This window comes from Neophocaena asiaeorientalis, unplaced genomic scaffold (assembly GCF_003031525.2).
Source record: "Neophocaena asiaeorientalis asiaeorientalis breed wild unplaced genomic scaffold, Neophocaena_asiaeorientalis_V1.1 scaffold96, whole genome shotgun sequence".
NCBI lineage: Eukaryota > Metazoa > Chordata > Mammalia > Artiodactyla > Phocoenidae > Neophocaena > Neophocaena asiaeorientalis.
In genome coordinates this window covers 574,355-592,598 of record NW_020175831.1, presented here as the reverse complement: position 1 = coordinate 592,598, position 18,244 = coordinate 574,355, and the positions used below count along the sequence as shown (strand labels likewise).

At 40.1% G+C, this 18,244-nt stretch overlaps 1 protein-coding gene across 3 annotated transcripts in view; it reads right to left on the bottom strand.

The window, feature by feature from the left end:
- ITGA6 (integrin subunit alpha 6) overlaps window positions 1-18,244 on the bottom strand; it is a 76,477-nt gene that overhangs the window by 17,058 nt on the left and 41,175 nt on the right. For all 3 annotated transcript variants that reach the window (XM_024732864.1, XM_024732865.1, XM_024732863.1), the window contains 12 exons: window positions 17,834-17,965; window positions 14,501-14,711; window positions 13,599-13,792; window positions 13,366-13,454; window positions 12,532-12,650; window positions 7,138-7,236; window positions 6,827-6,888; window positions 2,342-2,502; window positions 2,041-2,184; window positions 519-634; window positions 213-402; window positions 42-125 (listed from right to left, as the gene is read on the bottom strand). In XM_024732864.1, the coding sequence (XP_024588632.1) occupies window positions 42-125; window positions 213-402; window positions 519-634; window positions 2,041-2,184; window positions 2,342-2,502; window positions 6,827-6,888; window positions 7,138-7,236; window positions 12,532-12,650; window positions 13,366-13,454; window positions 13,599-13,792; window positions 14,501-14,711; window positions 17,834-17,965 (1,601 nt within the window). The remainder of the gene's footprint in view (window positions 1-41; window positions 126-212; window positions 403-518; window positions 635-2,040; window positions 2,185-2,341; window positions 2,503-6,826; window positions 6,889-7,137; window positions 7,237-12,531; window positions 12,651-13,365; window positions 13,455-13,598; window positions 13,793-14,500; window positions 14,712-17,833; window positions 17,966-18,244) is intronic.

Here is an 18,244-nt window from a genome sequence, read left to right as displayed (position 1 = left end):
ATTTGAAACATTAAAATACAGTATGTAAAGGCATCACCTACACTGGAATTTCTTTTAAAAGGATTCCCAAGCTCGCAGTCTGCTTGTGAGCCGTTCTGGTTTGCAACACAACTCAACTGTTTCTCCTGTAACAGAAGAACATACCAGATCACAACACATTCACCTGCCACACAATGTTTTTTCCGTCCAACATGGTCTCCAGAAATACTTACAGGGAAAGCCCTCAGTTCTCTATATGCAGAATAAGTCAAAGTGTCTGGAAAAGTGGCAACGAGTTTAGCTTCATGAGCGTCATCACCATCTTTGGTGGGATTCTTTGGGTTGGAAGGGCTGTTTGTCACTGTTATTTCTAAAGCAATGTCCTTCTGATCTTTTAGAACTAGTTCTGGTACACCTTTTTGACTATTGGAAAAAAAAAAGGAAAATGACAAAGTTCTCAACACATTTTCAATAACCCTTCACAAAAAGTCACTGCAAAGCCAGAGTCATTCTTGCTAGTGCTATGGAGCCATTCTTACATTGGTAAATAAGAAAATTTGTCTTGATTTCCTTCTCGGGTACAAAATTTATATTCTAGCTTAAGGTTGCTGTTACATACATTGTCGTCTCCACATCCCTCTTTTAAGAAGTGTACCTGTAGGAAAACAAAATCGTTGTAATTTACATCACTTAGGACTCTAAATAGGTGACTGTTTCCATACAGTTCATTTCCCTGTGTGACAATTACGTGACAATTACGACAGGAGAATCCAAGCTACAAACATACTTTGCATCAAACGCCCACTCTGTCCTTTAATGAAACTGTGTTTTCAGAACACTCTGGCCAGGGCACTGAGGTGCTGTAGGAGAGTAAAGAGTAAACCTGGCCCTGCTGCTCACTCAGTTGTATGGCTTTGGGCGAGTCACTTAACCTTTCAGAGTCTAAGTTTCATCACAGGTGACAAGGGATACCACCTCCCTACTATACAGGGTTACTGTAAGAATTACCAATAATAATGACAGTGCTACCTAACACATGATTACATATTTTAACTCATGTAATCCTCACAAGGGACCTATGAGGCATATACTATTCAGAGCCCCATTGCACAGATGGGGAAACAGAGTTCAAGGTCAGGAAAGCAAAGGGCAGAGTATCTTGCACTGTGCTAAGGGGTGCTCAGTAATCACACTGATAAATAATTAGGAAAACGGTCTCCTTGCTTGTCACGTTTAACGTGACTATGGAGCTGGCAATATACCCAAGAAACATTAATGTGACTATGACATTGAGAGTATATTGAAAAGTATACAAGGAACTATGCTTGATGACAATAAACTACAATGTGCAGATTTAGGCATCAGCCCCCAAGCCTAACTCACTCGTGAAAACCTTCGTCAGTGAGCCATTAGAACCAGGTGCCTCAGAGTGGACACTCCAGTATGAACTAGATTTTGACAACAAGTACAAAACGCCAGATCAAGATGTCACCACTCCCCAGCCTAATCTGGCATCTCAGCCATCCTAAACCCTAGCAAACAGACCGCACCTCAGAGGTGGTGTACAGCAAGCCATCCGATATAAATTTTTCTTCCTAAGATTACAGAGGCTACATTAGGCACTAAATGACTATCTCACTCTTAATACATTTTTGCCTTGCTGAATTTTGATACTCCTCGATTTTAACATTCAGACTAACAACAGTTTCTATATTTTAATGCTCTCAGTGGTAAAATACAATGCATTTTTCTTCCTACGTGCAGCTACAGGAGAAACTTGATGTGAGAATAGTAAGTTCTGTCAATTATAGTCTCAATAAGTTGCAGTGGCCAAAAATTATTAAGAAAAATATTCTCTGGCTCCAACTTGTACCCTGTATGTTCACTGCTAATGTGGGAAACATTTTCTGCAACAAACCTTGCATATATTAAAAAGCTTATTTACTGCAAAGGAATGGCCTTTAGAGTAAATCAATCACTGGTTCTATTGCCTTCAGAGATGTCTGATTTCGCACAATAACATGGCAAACAATTGGCAAAATGAAAGTCAGAAAGACTTACATCTGTATGAACAGACTTGGGTTCGTTTGAATTCAGAATTGGAAGAACTTCTGGAAGCGAATTCACTCGCCTCCGAATGCTCGGCTCTTGGATCTCTACTGAAGCTGTTATGGGGATGGGACGCAGTTTATCTCTGATATTTTCCTGGAAAGTATGCAGAGATACAGTTAAGCATGCTATACTTGCTACTGGGGAACTCCAAAACAATGCTTTCCTTTGTACTGGAAAATGGGTTGCTGGTATAAATGTCAGAAATCTCCACGTCACCCTTTAAAAGAACTGATCTGTCTGCAGCCCTCACCTGGAGCCACAGGGTTTCCTCCATGCACACCTTCTGCTTCTGCCGGCTCAGAGTGAGCACCTGCGTATACTTGGGCTCAGAACCTTGGTTTCGAAACTGAACTCTTGATGACAGCCCAGATTTTCTTCTTTCCTTCTCAGCCTCCAGTGTGCCCGCAATGGCTAGGTGAAATCAACAAAATCATGGCAACTCAGAAGTGCATTCATACACAAGGCAGCTGTAAGTATGGTGAGTCCCTTTTTGATATATTTTAATCCCTCCTAGAACACTTGCTCCCACTGCCATCGTTTTCCTTCATATTTCCTGGTAATGTACATTCTGACTGAATTATGATGTTTCATATCAAGCTGTTCTCTCCTACCCATTGCTGTGAACAACGTTTTAAAGCTACACTTCCATTGGGCCACCTGGGGGAGCTCGAGAGTAAGTCAAAACCTCAGAGCAGCATCTAAGAATCAGTTTCTGACTGTGTTTCTAGAACTCAGAGTACCTCAGACAACAGGAGGGCAGCCAACACTCCCTAAGTGCCTAAACTGACTCCCCCTTCAACAGTCCGATGCTTAAATTCAAAAATGTTCTCTAGATCAGCAGCAGGGACTTCTCCTGAGTTGTGTCGGGAATGCAGAACCTTGGGCCCCAGCCAGACCTACTTAACCCAAATCTGCATTTTAACGAGATCAGGTGGTTCTTATACACATGAAAGTTTAAGAAGCTTTGATAAAGGATAGTTGTCTAAAAGAGGAACAATATATATATTAGAGATGGAGATGTCTTTTGACAATAGGATGAGACTTTTCACTTAAAAAAGAAAAAGAATTAAAAGGTAAAATATACTTCCTTTCAGGAGCTAGAGGGCCCGTTTGTTAGCTAATAAAACTCCGACAACCAAAGCTTCCACTTCCAAAGCCCCAGAAGGCACATCCTGCTTGCGATTACCTACAACACTAACAGAGCTTGGAGACAAGCTAGGGTTTGGATGATCAAAATCTCACTTCTTGACTTCAGAATGAATTCTTTGCCAGTTCGCTATATGTAACTGCTAACTCTAACTATGTTTCTTTATGGACCAATACTTAAATGACTTACATTTATTAATCACTCACTAGCCATCAGAAGAGGAAGTGAACCAGTGTGTACAGGGTCAGGGCAGGTAGCTTCAAGGAAAAAAATCTGCTCCAGAAAATGAATAACCCATGTTCTAATATTCACATTAGAGTTTGGAAGAGACCTTTTTAAGAGCATCTATTTTAATTCCCTCTTCTTACACATGAAGACCTGGAGGCCCACAGAGCTAGGTGGCTGGCCCAGGGACCTACAGTGAGGGATGGAGGCAACTCCTAAAGTCTCTGTCATAAACACAAAAGACGACTGCCTTACAAAGCCTCTTAGACATGCAGGTTCCCACTTCCCCTAGGCCTCTGCGCAAGTCACTCTCCCCTTCTGCCGGCTGGACCACCCCCTATTTTTTGACTCTCCGTCACTGGCTGACTAACCCTACTCCTCCTTCAGATCTCAGCGTGGACATCGCTTCCTCTAGGAAGCCTCTCCTCACCCCCGATGGGGGTCCGACAGTATTCCTCCCATAACCACATTTAGCCGGCTGAGCTGTGACTGCCTGACCACCTTCCCAGGCAAAGCCGTGCCAGGGACCACACCTCGGTCGGTTCACCACTGTACTCGCCGGCAACAGCAGAACACCTGACATAAATATAATCGGTAGAATAGATGAACAGAAGCATACAGGCCAACATACAGCCAATGCACATTTGCGCACACACAATGTGACGTTATCCTTATGCTGAAACGATAGCTGTTCCAACATGGAAGGCCAAAATTTAGAAATGACAGTTTCAATAGTAATTTCTGTGTCCATCTAAAGAATTCTTAAATGTCACGGCTGCCAAATGGAATGTGCCTCCATTTTAGGCCCTCTGTGAACCTTGACATCATCCACTTATCAGTGACCTGCTAACTTCACAATGAACCAGACGAAGGCTCACATGCTGAGTGCCCCTCACAGCAAAAGCAGGGGAGGGTGTGGGTGCATTAAAACCGTTTATCTACCAAACCCACTCTAACCTTTTCTGACCCTCCAGACAGTTCACATCATCTTAAAATCCTTGCCGGCCACCTTTGCTGACCTTTTGAGGGGCAAGCCAAGTAGAATAGTCATTAAGGCTCAATTATAAATATCTGTACGTATGGAACACCACATCTGAGGACTGCCGAGTTAAAACAGCCTAGTCAAACAATAAGCTCACACTCTCTGACACTGGGAACGCAGATTTTAGAGGTATTAACTTCTGCAGCTTTGTGCAAGTTCTGCTGTATTTGATTCAGAATTTCCCAAGACCGTGGAAGCAAAGGCAATGAAAACAGGTTTTCTCTCAGTGTCTTCAGAAAAAAAAGTTCTATCTATAGTAGGCCATCCATAAACACTTGGTTAATGGAGTAGTTACAGAATATAAAATTAATTTACATGGCATCAAGTGCAGCATTAAAGCTAGAAGGAAGTTTGTAATTTATTTTGTATAAATGATTGATCTGGGGGAAGACACGGAGCGTTCTGGTGAGATTTCACATCTACAGGCAAACAGAGTGGTTTGAGAACATGACCAATAGAATAAAAAACGTGTCTCCGTTTCCTCCCCTTGCCCAGTCAAAGAATCACAGTTTCTCCTGGTCTCTCTAGGCTACTTCCAAACACAATGGTACAAGGCCCGTCACCCAAGCCAGCAAGTGTAAGGCACTGTATTTGGGTAAAAACAACACAAACTACACTGAGAGGATGACAGATTATGAGAAATCATAAAATATGTCGTCACTGAAAGCCACACAAAAAACCGATTTTCTGTACTCAATAAAATAGCGGCTACATCAAAAGTAAAGTGAGGGCTTCCCTGGTGGCGCGGCGGTTGAGAGTCCGCCTGCCGATGCAGGGGACACAGGTTTGTGTCCCGGTCCGGGAGGATCCCGCATGCCGCATGCCGCGGAGCGGCTGGGCCCGTGAGCCGTGGCCGCTGGTTCTGCGCGTCCGGGGCCTGTGCTCTGCGGCGGGAGGGGCCGCAACAGTGAGGGGCCCGCGTACCGCAAAAAAAAAAAAAGTAAAGTGAAAGGCCACAGCTCCTCTGGTGTAGAAAGTCCTAATACACGCATACCGTGCACACTCCATGTCAGGTCCACAGATCCTGTGGGGAGACCGTACAGCAGGAGGTGGCCCAAAAGAAGGGGCCTAAAAAGGTCAAACAGATGAAGAAACCACCTGAGGACAGTTTAAAATCTGGTAAGATGAAGGCCAAGTGGGCCTATGACAGCATGGATTGGGTGAAGGCCGACTTAGCTGTCAAATTCTGGGGTGTTATAAAGGGACATTTTTTAATAAAGAAAAGAAAGTAATACTTTAGGTAACACGGACAAACCCTAAGAGAACTCACTCCATCTCAAGGTAGAGTAAAAACTGAAAGCCATGAGAATAGACCACCCTGTCCTTCCAGAAAGCTTCTCCTGGGGGCACTGCCGCACTAAAATACCAAGCTGCCGGGACCACGGCTGACCCAGGAAGGAAATCACCCTCACTCCATACTTCCTCTTTGGGGAAAAGATTTTCTTTAAACTCCTAGGCCCCCAACTTCACTCTGGCTTACTCCTGAAGAGGTACAGCTGCTACTAAAACATACCAAACAAGGCCTAGGTGATCATCACTACTGTGAGAGTATCGTTAAAAATCTGTCAAACTTTGTGGCAAAACTCCTATTCGGGTTATAAAGAAAGGAAGCGGACTAGACCTTAAAAATGACAACCTGCTTTCCCCACCTTATCTCATTTGCTCTCCACCACAATCCTATGTAGTAATTCCTATCAGAAGCTTTTTTTTTTTTTTTAAACTGATAGGAAAATAAAAACTCAAACGTTAAGGGACTTGCTCTGTGTTGAAGGGTCAGTCAGCATCGGTGCTGGAACCAGGAGCAGGGCCCAAGTCTCTGAGTTCTCAAGGCCGGCCTTCACGTTCCCCCAGGGCCCACCCTTGGGGACACAGCTTGGGTGATGTGGGCCACGGAGGCCTCTGGGAGGGGACCGGGCAGCAGAGAGACTATAAACTGGCAGTTATTAGAGCAGGACGCGGGCTCCTGCGGTCACTCTTCTACAGCTACCACCCGCCACCTCACAAGTACAAAACCAATTTTCCACACTGCTTTTCAAAGACAGAAACGGAGGAAACGGTTGTGGAAGCAAATGAGTACTTTTCCAAGACATGCATTCCGTCCTACATCATCTGCTCTGGAAACTTCAAATGGGGACCAAATGCAGTTTCCCCCTTGGGCTTCACCCTCCTGATTAAAGAAGAGACAACAGATAGACTTAGTTCTTTAAACCAGAATTTATGGACCCATTCTGGCCATTATAGTTTTTTATTCTTCTATTATTTATGCAACTTTCAACCTGGCAGACAGAAAAGATATAATTTTAAAAGTACCAGGTACTTACTTATTGAAGGGTTGTAACCAGTGGGTTTGGCAGTATATTCAAAACAGGCCTTGACCTTCAGGCTGTATAAAATCAAACACATATTTCTTAAGAGATGCATTACTGCCCTAGAAAAAAATCCCAACACATTCCCCAGCCCTGAAATCCCCCCAGTGACGACTGATGAGTAAAATGTTGTATATTCACTTGACAGATTCCTCTTCCCTTTGCCCATTTCTCTTAATCTTCCCTGTGGCTCCTCAGGGTAACAGGGCCATCATCATGCAGAGAAGTGACACTGGGGGAAGAGTGGACACAGCGCAAACACTCACCATATCCCGCTAGGCGCCCCGCAGGGCATTTTCTGATGGAGATCAATTCTGTTAGGTGTAACTGTGATGGTTTGCTGAATATTAATCACAGGCCGGGATCTGAAGACAAAGGAGTGAAAAAACAAGCTCAGCCCTTTGCTACTTGGAGGTAAGATGAACTCACATACTAGATAGGCATCCTCAGATGTGGCATCTTAAAAACCACAGGGAAAAAAATGTTCCCCAATGTGATTTCTGCTCCCACACTGCTAAAGAAAACAACTGTTAACAGAGATAATTTAAAACCTGTTTACACGATATTTATAAAAGTATTTAAATATGATTTATTTAAAATTATAGATTGTTTTAATGATTTTAATATTAGAGTTTTTTTAAACTGAAAGAATAATATAGGCAACATGTAAAAGTTCCAGAGTTTTCAGGCAAATACGTCTCGTCCCCACCTAAACCCCTAAGGAGACTTGCATGCCCTTCCAGACGTTATCAGTCAAAAATATTATCTAAAATTAAATATAATAACATGCATCTATTTTTTAAGTGGGAGCTTTTCATGCTTATCGCTCTGCATGTTACTTTTTCTCATGCACTAACATTTCAGAGGTCTTCTCATATCTATACACACAAACCTAGTTGTTCTTCACAGCTGGTGGTGTTGCATTTATTTAACCAGTCCTTAATCAGTAGACATTGATAATTTTTTTAAGGCTTTCTGCTCTGACAGACATCCTTGCATATACATCCATGCACATGTATGCGTCCTAAATACATACATCTATTTATCTGTAGGATTAAACTCCTAGGCAGAATTTCTGAGTCAAAGAACACATGCATTTTTAATTCTGAGTAATCTTGCCAAAAAAAGATTACACCAACATACACCTAACACCTGGGGTGCTCGCTGTCAGGATTTCTACACGCATGTGAATTTTAGTAATCCAGGCAAATCCTGAACTTACGGGTCCCCATCTTACAGATATGTGCCCTTCCTATCCTCCCTCGGAATGTCCCACCCCCAACCTTAAGCCTTTGTCCACCTACTGCCAGTATTGACTACAGCTTTTCTACCCGCTCAATATCTCTACAAGCAAAACCTTGAATCCTTTATCCTTTCCCCTCTCTGCTCTGCCTAACCCAACCTCACAAGCACACAAGAAGCTGAGTCCCACAACTTTAGCCCTTCTCACCATGTAAAAACATCATCTTTCTCCCTTACGTATTCTTCCCTACTTCCCACAGCCAAGGGGTCACCAAGGGCCTACGGCTTAACCCCTGCCCCAGAGGCAGGGAAGTACAAGTGTGTGGTGGCTGGGGAGACCGCACCTCTCTGCTCCTTCGCTCTCCAGCATGGACTCAGAGCAGGTTCTCTTGCTCCACTACCACAGGGATTCAGTCACCCTGACTTTAGTGGGTTTGTGGTAAACCCAGCCATTCTGGAGAACAGTGTTTCAACAAGAAAATGTATCCAAATTCCAAACAGCTACTTTGAACTTCTGGAATCCATCTATCAGTAGGCCAGAGAGGTTTTGAGTACCTTCCTGGGGAAGCCAGGAGCCAATTAAAGGGCAAATGCTGCCTACATTTTGTTTCTTCATTTCCCTTTATCTTAACTGTCTACCTTTCTATTGTTATTTTACATTTAGACAGCTACTGATTTCTAAGATCCTAACTACAAGCATACTTCGGAGATACTACACGTTTGGTTCCAGACCACGGCAACAAAGCAAAAGGATTGCAATAAAGGAGTCACTTGCATTTTTTGGTTTCCTAGTGCATATAAAAGTTATGTTTACACTATACTGTAGTCTGTTAAGTTGCAATGGCATGATGTCTTAAAAAAACAATGTACATGCCTTAATTAAAAAATACTTTATTAGCAGAGCAGCTCCCTCGCTGCGATCTATTCAAAGTCAGCCCTCGACACAAGGGTTTGTAGAAAAAGAAAGAAGAGAAAAAAAAAAGAAAAAAAGAAAACCTTTATTGCTAAAAAAAAAAATGCTAACCAGCATCTGGGTCTTCAGGAAGTCGTAGCAATAATATCAAAGATCAACCATAATGAAAATAATAATAATGAAAAAGTTTAAAATGTTGCAAGAACTACCAAAATGTGACACAGAGACATGAAGTGAACAAATGATATTAGAAAAATGGCACCTCACCCCAAACCTTCAATTTGTTAAAAAAAAAAAAAAAAAAAAACAAGAACACAGTATCTGTGAAGCGCAATAAAGCAAAGTACGATAAAACGAAGTACGCCTGTAGATATGTTCTTAAAGTTTTGAGAGCATATTTAAAAGGCAAAATTTCACAAATATTTTAAAGCCAGTTGCTACAGATGCTAGAGTGCTTTACATACGATTGTATTAAGCCTTTAGTGTGGCATAAATTTCAAAAGGAAATATTTTAACACATACTTCTGCCTAAATCCTATTTTTATTTCTGTTTTTAAATACACAACATACACACACAATTTTGAGTGCACATTATATATGAATCATAAAAAATGTCTTAACACATAAAGCAAATCTTATGGCTCAGCTGTCTCATGTTTAATTAGCATTTATTTATTAAGTACCCTGAAGTACTAGTATAATTTAATGGGGAGAAATGCCCAGGGACTGAAGTTAGGAAGATTTAGGTACCACGCCCTGTTCTCACAGGATCCAGCCTTAAAAGTTCAAGCAAGTCCTGGGCCTCCATTTTCCTTGTTTGTAAAATAAGGGAGTTATCTTATTTCTTATTATCTTATTATCAAAGGCTTTTGAAATTTACTTTCATACTATCTATGAGGAATGAAGGAACACATTTACAGGGTCCATAGTCAACCTACTTATGAGGACGGGCAAGTAAGGATATTAAAATATCAATTACATACAGAGGCAAATATTTAATTGGCTAAAGTCAGGTTATCTGCTGGGAAAGACGTCGTAACCAAATTTTGTTACAGAAATTCAAGTCTTCTTGACACCTGAGGTCTATACCTCAAACTAGAACTAGAAGTTCAAATTGCTTTCTGATGGAAACTTGCTAAAATACTTGAACGTTATGCTATACTCTTCCACCTTTTAAAAATGTTGACTATTTTAAGGTTAACACCTAACACTTATATGTACAGAGAGAGACAGGCATATAAAGGTAGTAACACACATTCATTCCGTTAACTAAAGTTTTTTTTTTTTTTTTTTTACTTCTTCCTTTGGCCTAATATCCCAGATACATTTTCCTCCACTTATTTTCACATCTCCTACTTTTGTCATCTGTAATGGCTCTTGTGGTTCTTAGTTTTCATATAAAATGGCTTTCATAGATCTTGCCATTTAACTAGAAAACTATTTTTCTATAGTATTCTATACTACATTATATAAACGTACAGTATATTCTAGTTTTTTTAAATAGCGTTCTCTTCAGAAGTGTCCTGGTGTTGTTTTCTTACCCCCAGGGGTCTTGCTTAGGATTCTATTTAAACAGAGGCCACATCTACACTTGCACCCTTCTGGAAGAACAAAGGGCAATGATGGCACCAAGTGTACATATGGCACAGATTTTTTTTCTTTTAGGGTTTCATTGTACATCACTGCCTATTTCTTTAAAGACATTCTTTAGATAAAAATGACTATAAAGCCAAATAGTTTAAAAAAACAAACCCAAATGGCTCACTCTCACCAATGAGCAAAGAAATGTAAATTCAATCAAAAGATGAGATCACATACCACACTGGCAAAAATTAAATAGATTCATCCTGTTCAATGTTGGTAAGGGTGTGAGAAAATGGGCCCTCTAGTAGGTTGTTATTGTGAGCATAAATTGCTACCACTTTTCTGTGGGTATATGTATTAATACAAAAATGTGCTAACCTTATCCCAGCAATTCTATTTCTAGGAATTTTTCTTTAAAAAAAATCCATTACACAGAGATACATACAATATACTATATAGCACACTGTTTATAATAGCTAAAAGTCAAAGACTGTCTAAAAATTCCATCAACTGAGGATTCATTAAATGCATATTATGGAATAATATTAAGTTGTTAGAAAGAGTAAGATTGATGTATCTGCATTAACAAGGAGAGATAACTAAAGAGATTAATTTTTAAAAACCAGAAATAGAGAACAGCAGTTATAGTGTGGCCTTTTGATGATACCCTAGAACTGGAGAGAGACTCAAAACTATTAAAAGCTGTTTCGTGGAAGAAGAGAATATTGGGGAACTTGCACTTAACTGAAATTCTGTATTAACCTTTTTTTTTTTTTTTTTTTTAAAGAATGTGCTATTTTTCCTGGTGATTTCCAGCAGTGATGGAATTGCTGGGATAAGGGGACTCAGACACAGCTGATGGGCACACTGTTGCAGCCTTTCTGGAGGTCATTTCACTTGTGAACCTGAATCACAAGTCCTAAAACACACATGGCCCTTCAACTTAGCAACTCACTTTTAGGAATTTATCATAAGGAAATAATCCAGGACACAAAGAAAATTAAGGATGTTGACCACAGCTTTGTGTATCATAATAGGAGCAAACAACCAAACCTGGAAAGCAACATAAATGTGTCCAATGACAGTATGGCAGTGGTTAAGTAAACTATGATCCGGCCATGGGATATCTCAGACAACCATTAACTTCATTTCAGAAAAGTACTCAATGACAGGGCGATAGCCCACTATGCATTATAAACTCACTCATGGAAAAAGGCCACTATACGTTACAAACCAACAAAAGCAGGTTACAAAACAGTATGTACACTATGATCTCAATTTTGTTAAACATATGTGTATATCACAGAAAATTAAAAACTAGAAGGATATAAACCAAAATTTTGGAGTTTCATAATGGATGGTGAAATATAGGACATTTATTTCCTTCTTTATATTCTTTATACTGTCAAGTTTTCTGTTTCAGTTTTTATGAAAATAAAGGTTTTTGAAATATATCCAAAAGTAAAAAATTTCCACCAATTCTGACCTTTTTAAAAAAATTAGTTCAAAATTACAGCAAGACTTTACAAAACAGGGTTTTTTTGGTTTTTTTTTGCGGTAGGCGGGCCTCTCACTGTTGTGGCCTCTCCCGTTGCGGAGCACAGGCTCCGGACGCGCAGGCTCAGCGGCCATGGCTCACGGGCCCAGCCGCTCTGCAGCATGTGGGATCTTCCCGGACCGGGGCACGAACCCGTGTCCCCTGCATCGGCAGGCGGACTCTCAACCACTGCACCACCAGGGAAGCCCCAAAACAGGTTTTTTATTACATCATTACACTACTCTGAAGAGAAAAAGAATATTCAAAATTCATACAAGCCTTTGCCTTTGAAGTATAGTTCTTAACAAATTTCAATTCAAAAGGTAAAAAAAAATTCTAGTGTAAGCAGATTACCAAACATACTTTAAGTCAGAGATTACACACCTGAAAATAGTTACTGAATCTGAGAGGGAACCAACAGCAACATCGGGGTAGGAATTTCTATCAAGGTCCATGTTTCCGGCAATTGAATATCCAAAAAAAGGTGATTTACCCTCGAGAATCTGAAAGGAACAGGGCATCAGAATGGACACTGGGCCACCAAAATGAGCCTCTTATCCGTGCATTGAAAAAGGCACATAAGTCTCTTTTGAACTGAAGATTAAGGCGTTACTTATAAATTACATTAAATCAAAACTAAATCATAAATAAGTATACATATGATCCAACACTTCATACATTTTATTTCATAAAAGTTATCTGATTTATGTTGTACCTCAAAAGACAAAAGAGACAATTTTTGATGAGCTTGTGTACTGTACTGTCGATCAGTGTATTTCAAACCAAACCTCTCTGCCTGCCCTCCACAAATGTCTTGTTTTTCTCAAAAGCAATTTTTAGTTTTTAGTATCTGAATTCTATGCAATTACAATCATCTCTTATGTTCGTCCAGTTTCATCTCTATTTAGTATGCTACTAAAAGGAATATATCACATTTCCATCTATTTATGCTGTCAGGGTAGAATAGTCTTTTCCTTTGGCTTACTTTGATTCCTAATTCACTAAAGAAATTTTACAATTTAAAACAACCAGGTCATTGCATTTATATCTATTTACAAGCTATCTTCTAATAATACATTTTTTACAAAAACAAAATTCATACTATTGTAGACTTGTAAATAAAACATGATTAGTGTGAAAATTCACATAAACCTAAACATTCCATTAGAAAGCAAACTGTTGAGACCTTTGTTGTAGAAATCCAGGTTATCTGGTTACCTGTGTTGGTTTGGTATTTATTCCGTTCGCAGATCCGTGATAGATAAAAACCTTCCCCTTACCATCGTAGGGTGCTCCAACTGCAATATCTGTTGACAACGCCACATTTTAACAAACATTAAATTGTAAAAGCATTCCAATACAATGTTTTAAAATAAGATGCCATGAGCACTCACTATTTTAGACAATCAAACAATCTATAAATCATGACCAATTCATAATCTATTGTCTACCTGGGTAGCCATCTTGATTAATATCACCGATATTTTTGACCGCAATGCCAAACATAGAATCTTTGGTTCCATTAAGACGAATTGGCTTGACATTATTCCATCTGCCTTGCTGGTTAATGTAGACATATGCTGCACCTCCAACTTCTCCACTTCTATCAAAATACTGTGGGGCTCCAATAACTATATCTTGCCACCTGAAAACATAATGAGGGGAAGAACTGTGAACCATTGGCTAAAATACCAGCGAGCTTAGGGAGAATCCCACATGCCCAGGTATTAAGGACACAAAGAGATATGATAAAAGGACCTCAAATCTGGAATTTATATATCACCAATTAAAGTATTTTTTAAAAACCAAGGTAGCCTCTAATAAACACCCAAAGAAAAATATCAAGGGTAAGAACTTGAAGCCAGTTCCCAAGTTACATCTATAGTGCGCAAACTCCCAGTAAAGATTCCACTCCCCTCCACCTTCATCTCTCTACGAGACCCAAACTGGCACCACCAGCCACAGAGACCTTTGTATTGACTTTGTCACCAATCCCTACTTTCAACAGGACATTCTGGATGCTCCAACAGCCCCTCAAGAAACCAGAGAACAGAACCTCATAGGTGTTTTTTGTTGTTGTTGTTTTTTTTGAGTTAAAGTTTAATTCTCACGGACCCATGATCCCAGCACATAGTAAAACTGAAAACTGAAAATGTAATCCTACCCGCTGGGGAGGGTAATGGATGCCTACTGCCAAAATGTAAGTGAGGAAGAGTGATGGAATGGTAAAAACCTGGCGGCAGAAATATTTTTTCCATCAACTAACCTGAAAGGATATTTCTTCTCAAGACCTACAGAAGCCAGCGCAGCAATGAATTCTTTGCACATATAAAATAACCTAAGAGATTCTTACCCATCTTTGTTAAGGTCCACCACTGCCACGTCATAGCCAAATGAAGAAGCCAGCCCTTCCCCATCAAATATGTGCTCAGGTAGAAGGTGCGCAGACTTCAGGTCTCTTTTAAGCAAAACCACAGCTCCACTGTGATTGGCTCTAGGAGCACCAGATACAAAAGTGATCTCATCTTTGGAAACAATACCCTTCCCTGAGTCCAAAGAAAACCCTAGAAAAACAAAACAGTACATATCAACTCTGTTTTTTAGGAGGTATATAACACTGGTTACTCCCACCACTCTCCTCTGACCCTCCCCACCAGCTGTCACATCTACGATAAGAAAGAGTCACAGAGCCAAGAGATGTGACACAAGTACAAAGTAGTAGGCTACTGCATTGCTTTCTATGGGAATGTATTAAGACTTTTAAAGAAAAGCACCTATACTATTTGGCATCTGTGTAACTTGAATCATGAAGCATTCATGCATCTTAAGAATCAGTTTGAACCCCATTTTAATACTGAAACTGCTGTAAAAGGAGATCAAGCTGGATACTAAATTATCATGGGAAAGTTACATACTATATACTGAGATACAACCTGACATAGTGTAATTGAGTGCATGTTATAGGGTTTTGCTATAATGTAGTAGTTAGTAACTTCTGTACTCAATCTCCTTGGTCATCAGGCAAGAATAAGAATGCTAACAACATTAATATACCACAGACAGCGTTTCACTATTTGGGGTCAACTCAGTTCTCAGACACAAACATGCAAACAAAACCATGATTGATGAGCTAGTGTTTGAGAACCTGGCATAAACAATAGAGGTGAGCAAGTTGCCATCTGTGTCAATTACATACTTGTTCAGAGGGCAGAAAAACGGTAGAACACCTCACCATAAAGCGTCAGGTAGGATGTCAGATTACCAATATTGAAGTTAAATGGCAAGCAAACACAAACGCCCATATCAAAATCATTCAAATTAAGCCAATCTTCCTATGTAAAGGCGAGGCAGATGCAGAATACTATAAGCTCACCCTTTTTATTGGGTTTTATTTACAAAAAGTTTCACCACTACTGTTGCAGTTCTCAAATTGTGAAGTGAGTCAAAAACTAGGATGAGCTACAAGTTTAGAAGAGGGCGATACAATTGAATCCAGCTCTGGAAGCCATCTGTCTGCAGCGCCTCAACCACGGCATGCTTTTTATGTGTGCTTCACTTGAAATGAAATAGAAAATAAAAAGATTTATGCTCTGTATGGATCAAAAAAAAAATTATTAGATGACCATGACCAAGACAATTTATTTGTCATCTCAGAGGTCACAAACCTAGGTAGCTATTCATCATCACATCAGGGGATGTGTCGGGCTGCTCCCTGGGAGGCTGTGTTTTATAAACAAACTGATCGGGATCTGTATAGGAAATGCTGGTCAAAAACAGCAGGCCTGTACACATGCACGGGACGGAAGAGATTGAAGAAAAAGCAATTATACTCGGTAAGAGGCACGCCAGCTACCGCCGTGCTCGCTGGATAATGAGGCCACCACTGCATCTGGCAAGCCACCCTCTTTGCCAGCTTCCAAACCTCATGCAGATCATTTTATTCCTAAAACCTACTGATTTTTTTGAAATGACAGATGCACAGACAGCATGGACAACCAAAATGTAACAGTACAAACTTGACACTTTTTCCCCCCAGGCAACCACCTTTGAGGAAATTCATTCCAAAAGTGGCAAATGCGTTCAATAAAAAATGTTTAATATTTTCAAATGTTCCAACAGAAACTAAGTTTATAAAATCCATGGGCATCTATCTTACAGACCAAAGTGTTGGTTTCTTGACCAAAGCCATTAACTTGAAATACCATAAACTAATTCCTAAATAAACCATTTGAAGAGAGGTTGTCTGTTAAAATTTATTCAAATAAAATACTGGTTTGTTGATAATATTTACCTTGGAAAGGAGTTTACCCTGAAAAAGTCTATTTAATAATTGAGACTCCAAACCACTCGGCCTTGTGTTCCCTTCCTGTCCTGCAAAGCCACTAACAACATTCACACTCCCAGCTGCTTCCCACCCTGCCCCAGTCATTTTCATTAAGAATTTCTTCCCTTGGCTAGGGGATTATTAATTGTGTGACCTTAAACTAGGAAATTAATGTCCCTAAGGCACAAGGTTTTTTTTCCCCATCAGCAACAGAGGGACAATGATACTTATTTTATATTGTTGGGAAGATCAAATAAGACCTATAAAGTAGTAAGTATAGTGTGTGATTTATAGCACATGGTAGGTGCTTAACAAGTGGTAAGTATAACTTTTCTCCCTTCTATGCCTTCACACCAAGTTTTTAATTTGGGGGTGGGGAAGTTTCTGAAGAGTTTTTTTTTTTTTAAATTAACAGTATTGTTCATACATATCTATATAATTACAAAATTTTTTGAAGAATATATTTACTAATACCTTGTTTAGAATTATTTTTAGATCTACACCTATTTTTTCTCTTTAACCTTCCATTGTTCTAGTAATATCTCTAGCGTATGGGTACGTCTCTATTTTTGAAAAAGAATAGGTTACTATTTAGGTTTAGGAGATTTTTTACATTTTTTCCAAGAATTGCACAGTAATTATTCTTTATGTCAACTCATACCAAGAATTAAAGCTTTTAAAAGCCTTTGTGTAATTACCATAATGCACATGAATAATTTAGGACACCCATTAGTAATGCAAACAAGCCTCAGGAGTTAAGGAATTGGCACTTAGACACAATCCGGGTGTCCTCAAGAGCTGCCTTAGCACTCCTGCTTAGGCTCAGCTGTAAAGCCCCCGTGCCACCCGCCAGGGGCTTTGTGACAAGAGGGCCCCAATCCAGGAGCAAGGCCAACCCGTGGAGAACAGCAATCACAGAGGACGGACCTGGAGGTCTTGACCTGCCACTTAAGAGTAACTTCATAAATGCAGCTCTTAAAGAGTCTCTCTCCAAAAAGAGGCACTGAAGGGAGAGGGAAGGCATTTCAGCCTCCTGCTAACATCCATGCATGAACAGCCTGCCTCAGGTTACAGAGGCCGACACTAGCTCAGGAAACAGACCTCCACACAGGAGGACAGAAGATTTTAGGAGAGAGTAGTAGGTTTCCTCCTGCTTTGAGCAAGCTCAGGTGAGACGGGAAGGATCCCAAGCATCAGTCAGGTTACCTTGGGATCACCAAGGCTTAAATTCCAGTAAATGCAGCCACAGTCCCCTGGCTCCAACCCTGGCCTCTTCTCAGCCTAGCAGTCCAGGGTCCTGTGACAGCGGTGTCACACAGAGGCATCTGAAGAGGCAGGCATGCCGTCTACTCTCGTTCCTACCTAAATAACTGTTAGCAGGAACAGGAACTAGACTTTCATCATGGTCAGTCTCTCCACCAACTTCATAAGGCCCATCTTCAAAGATGTTCATGTCAAAAAAAGTGTTATTCTTTTGCTCTACGCGAACAATCCCTAAAAGAATGAAATGGTTAAAAAAAAATGAAGATGAAACAAAATAAAATAGATGGTTCCTAATAAACATTCCTCGTCTTATCTTTAAGCACAGAAAGAAAAGTCTGGAGGAAGAAAAGGAGAAGGAAGATGACTTTTGAGGTTATTAAAGTTAAAAAATCATGTTCGTGTAGATTTTTACATCAAACAAATTTGTTCTAGTAATAAAAAAAAAATGCCCATGCATTTTCATGAATTACCTTTATAATGCCATGACACTAGATGGAAAACGGAATGTTT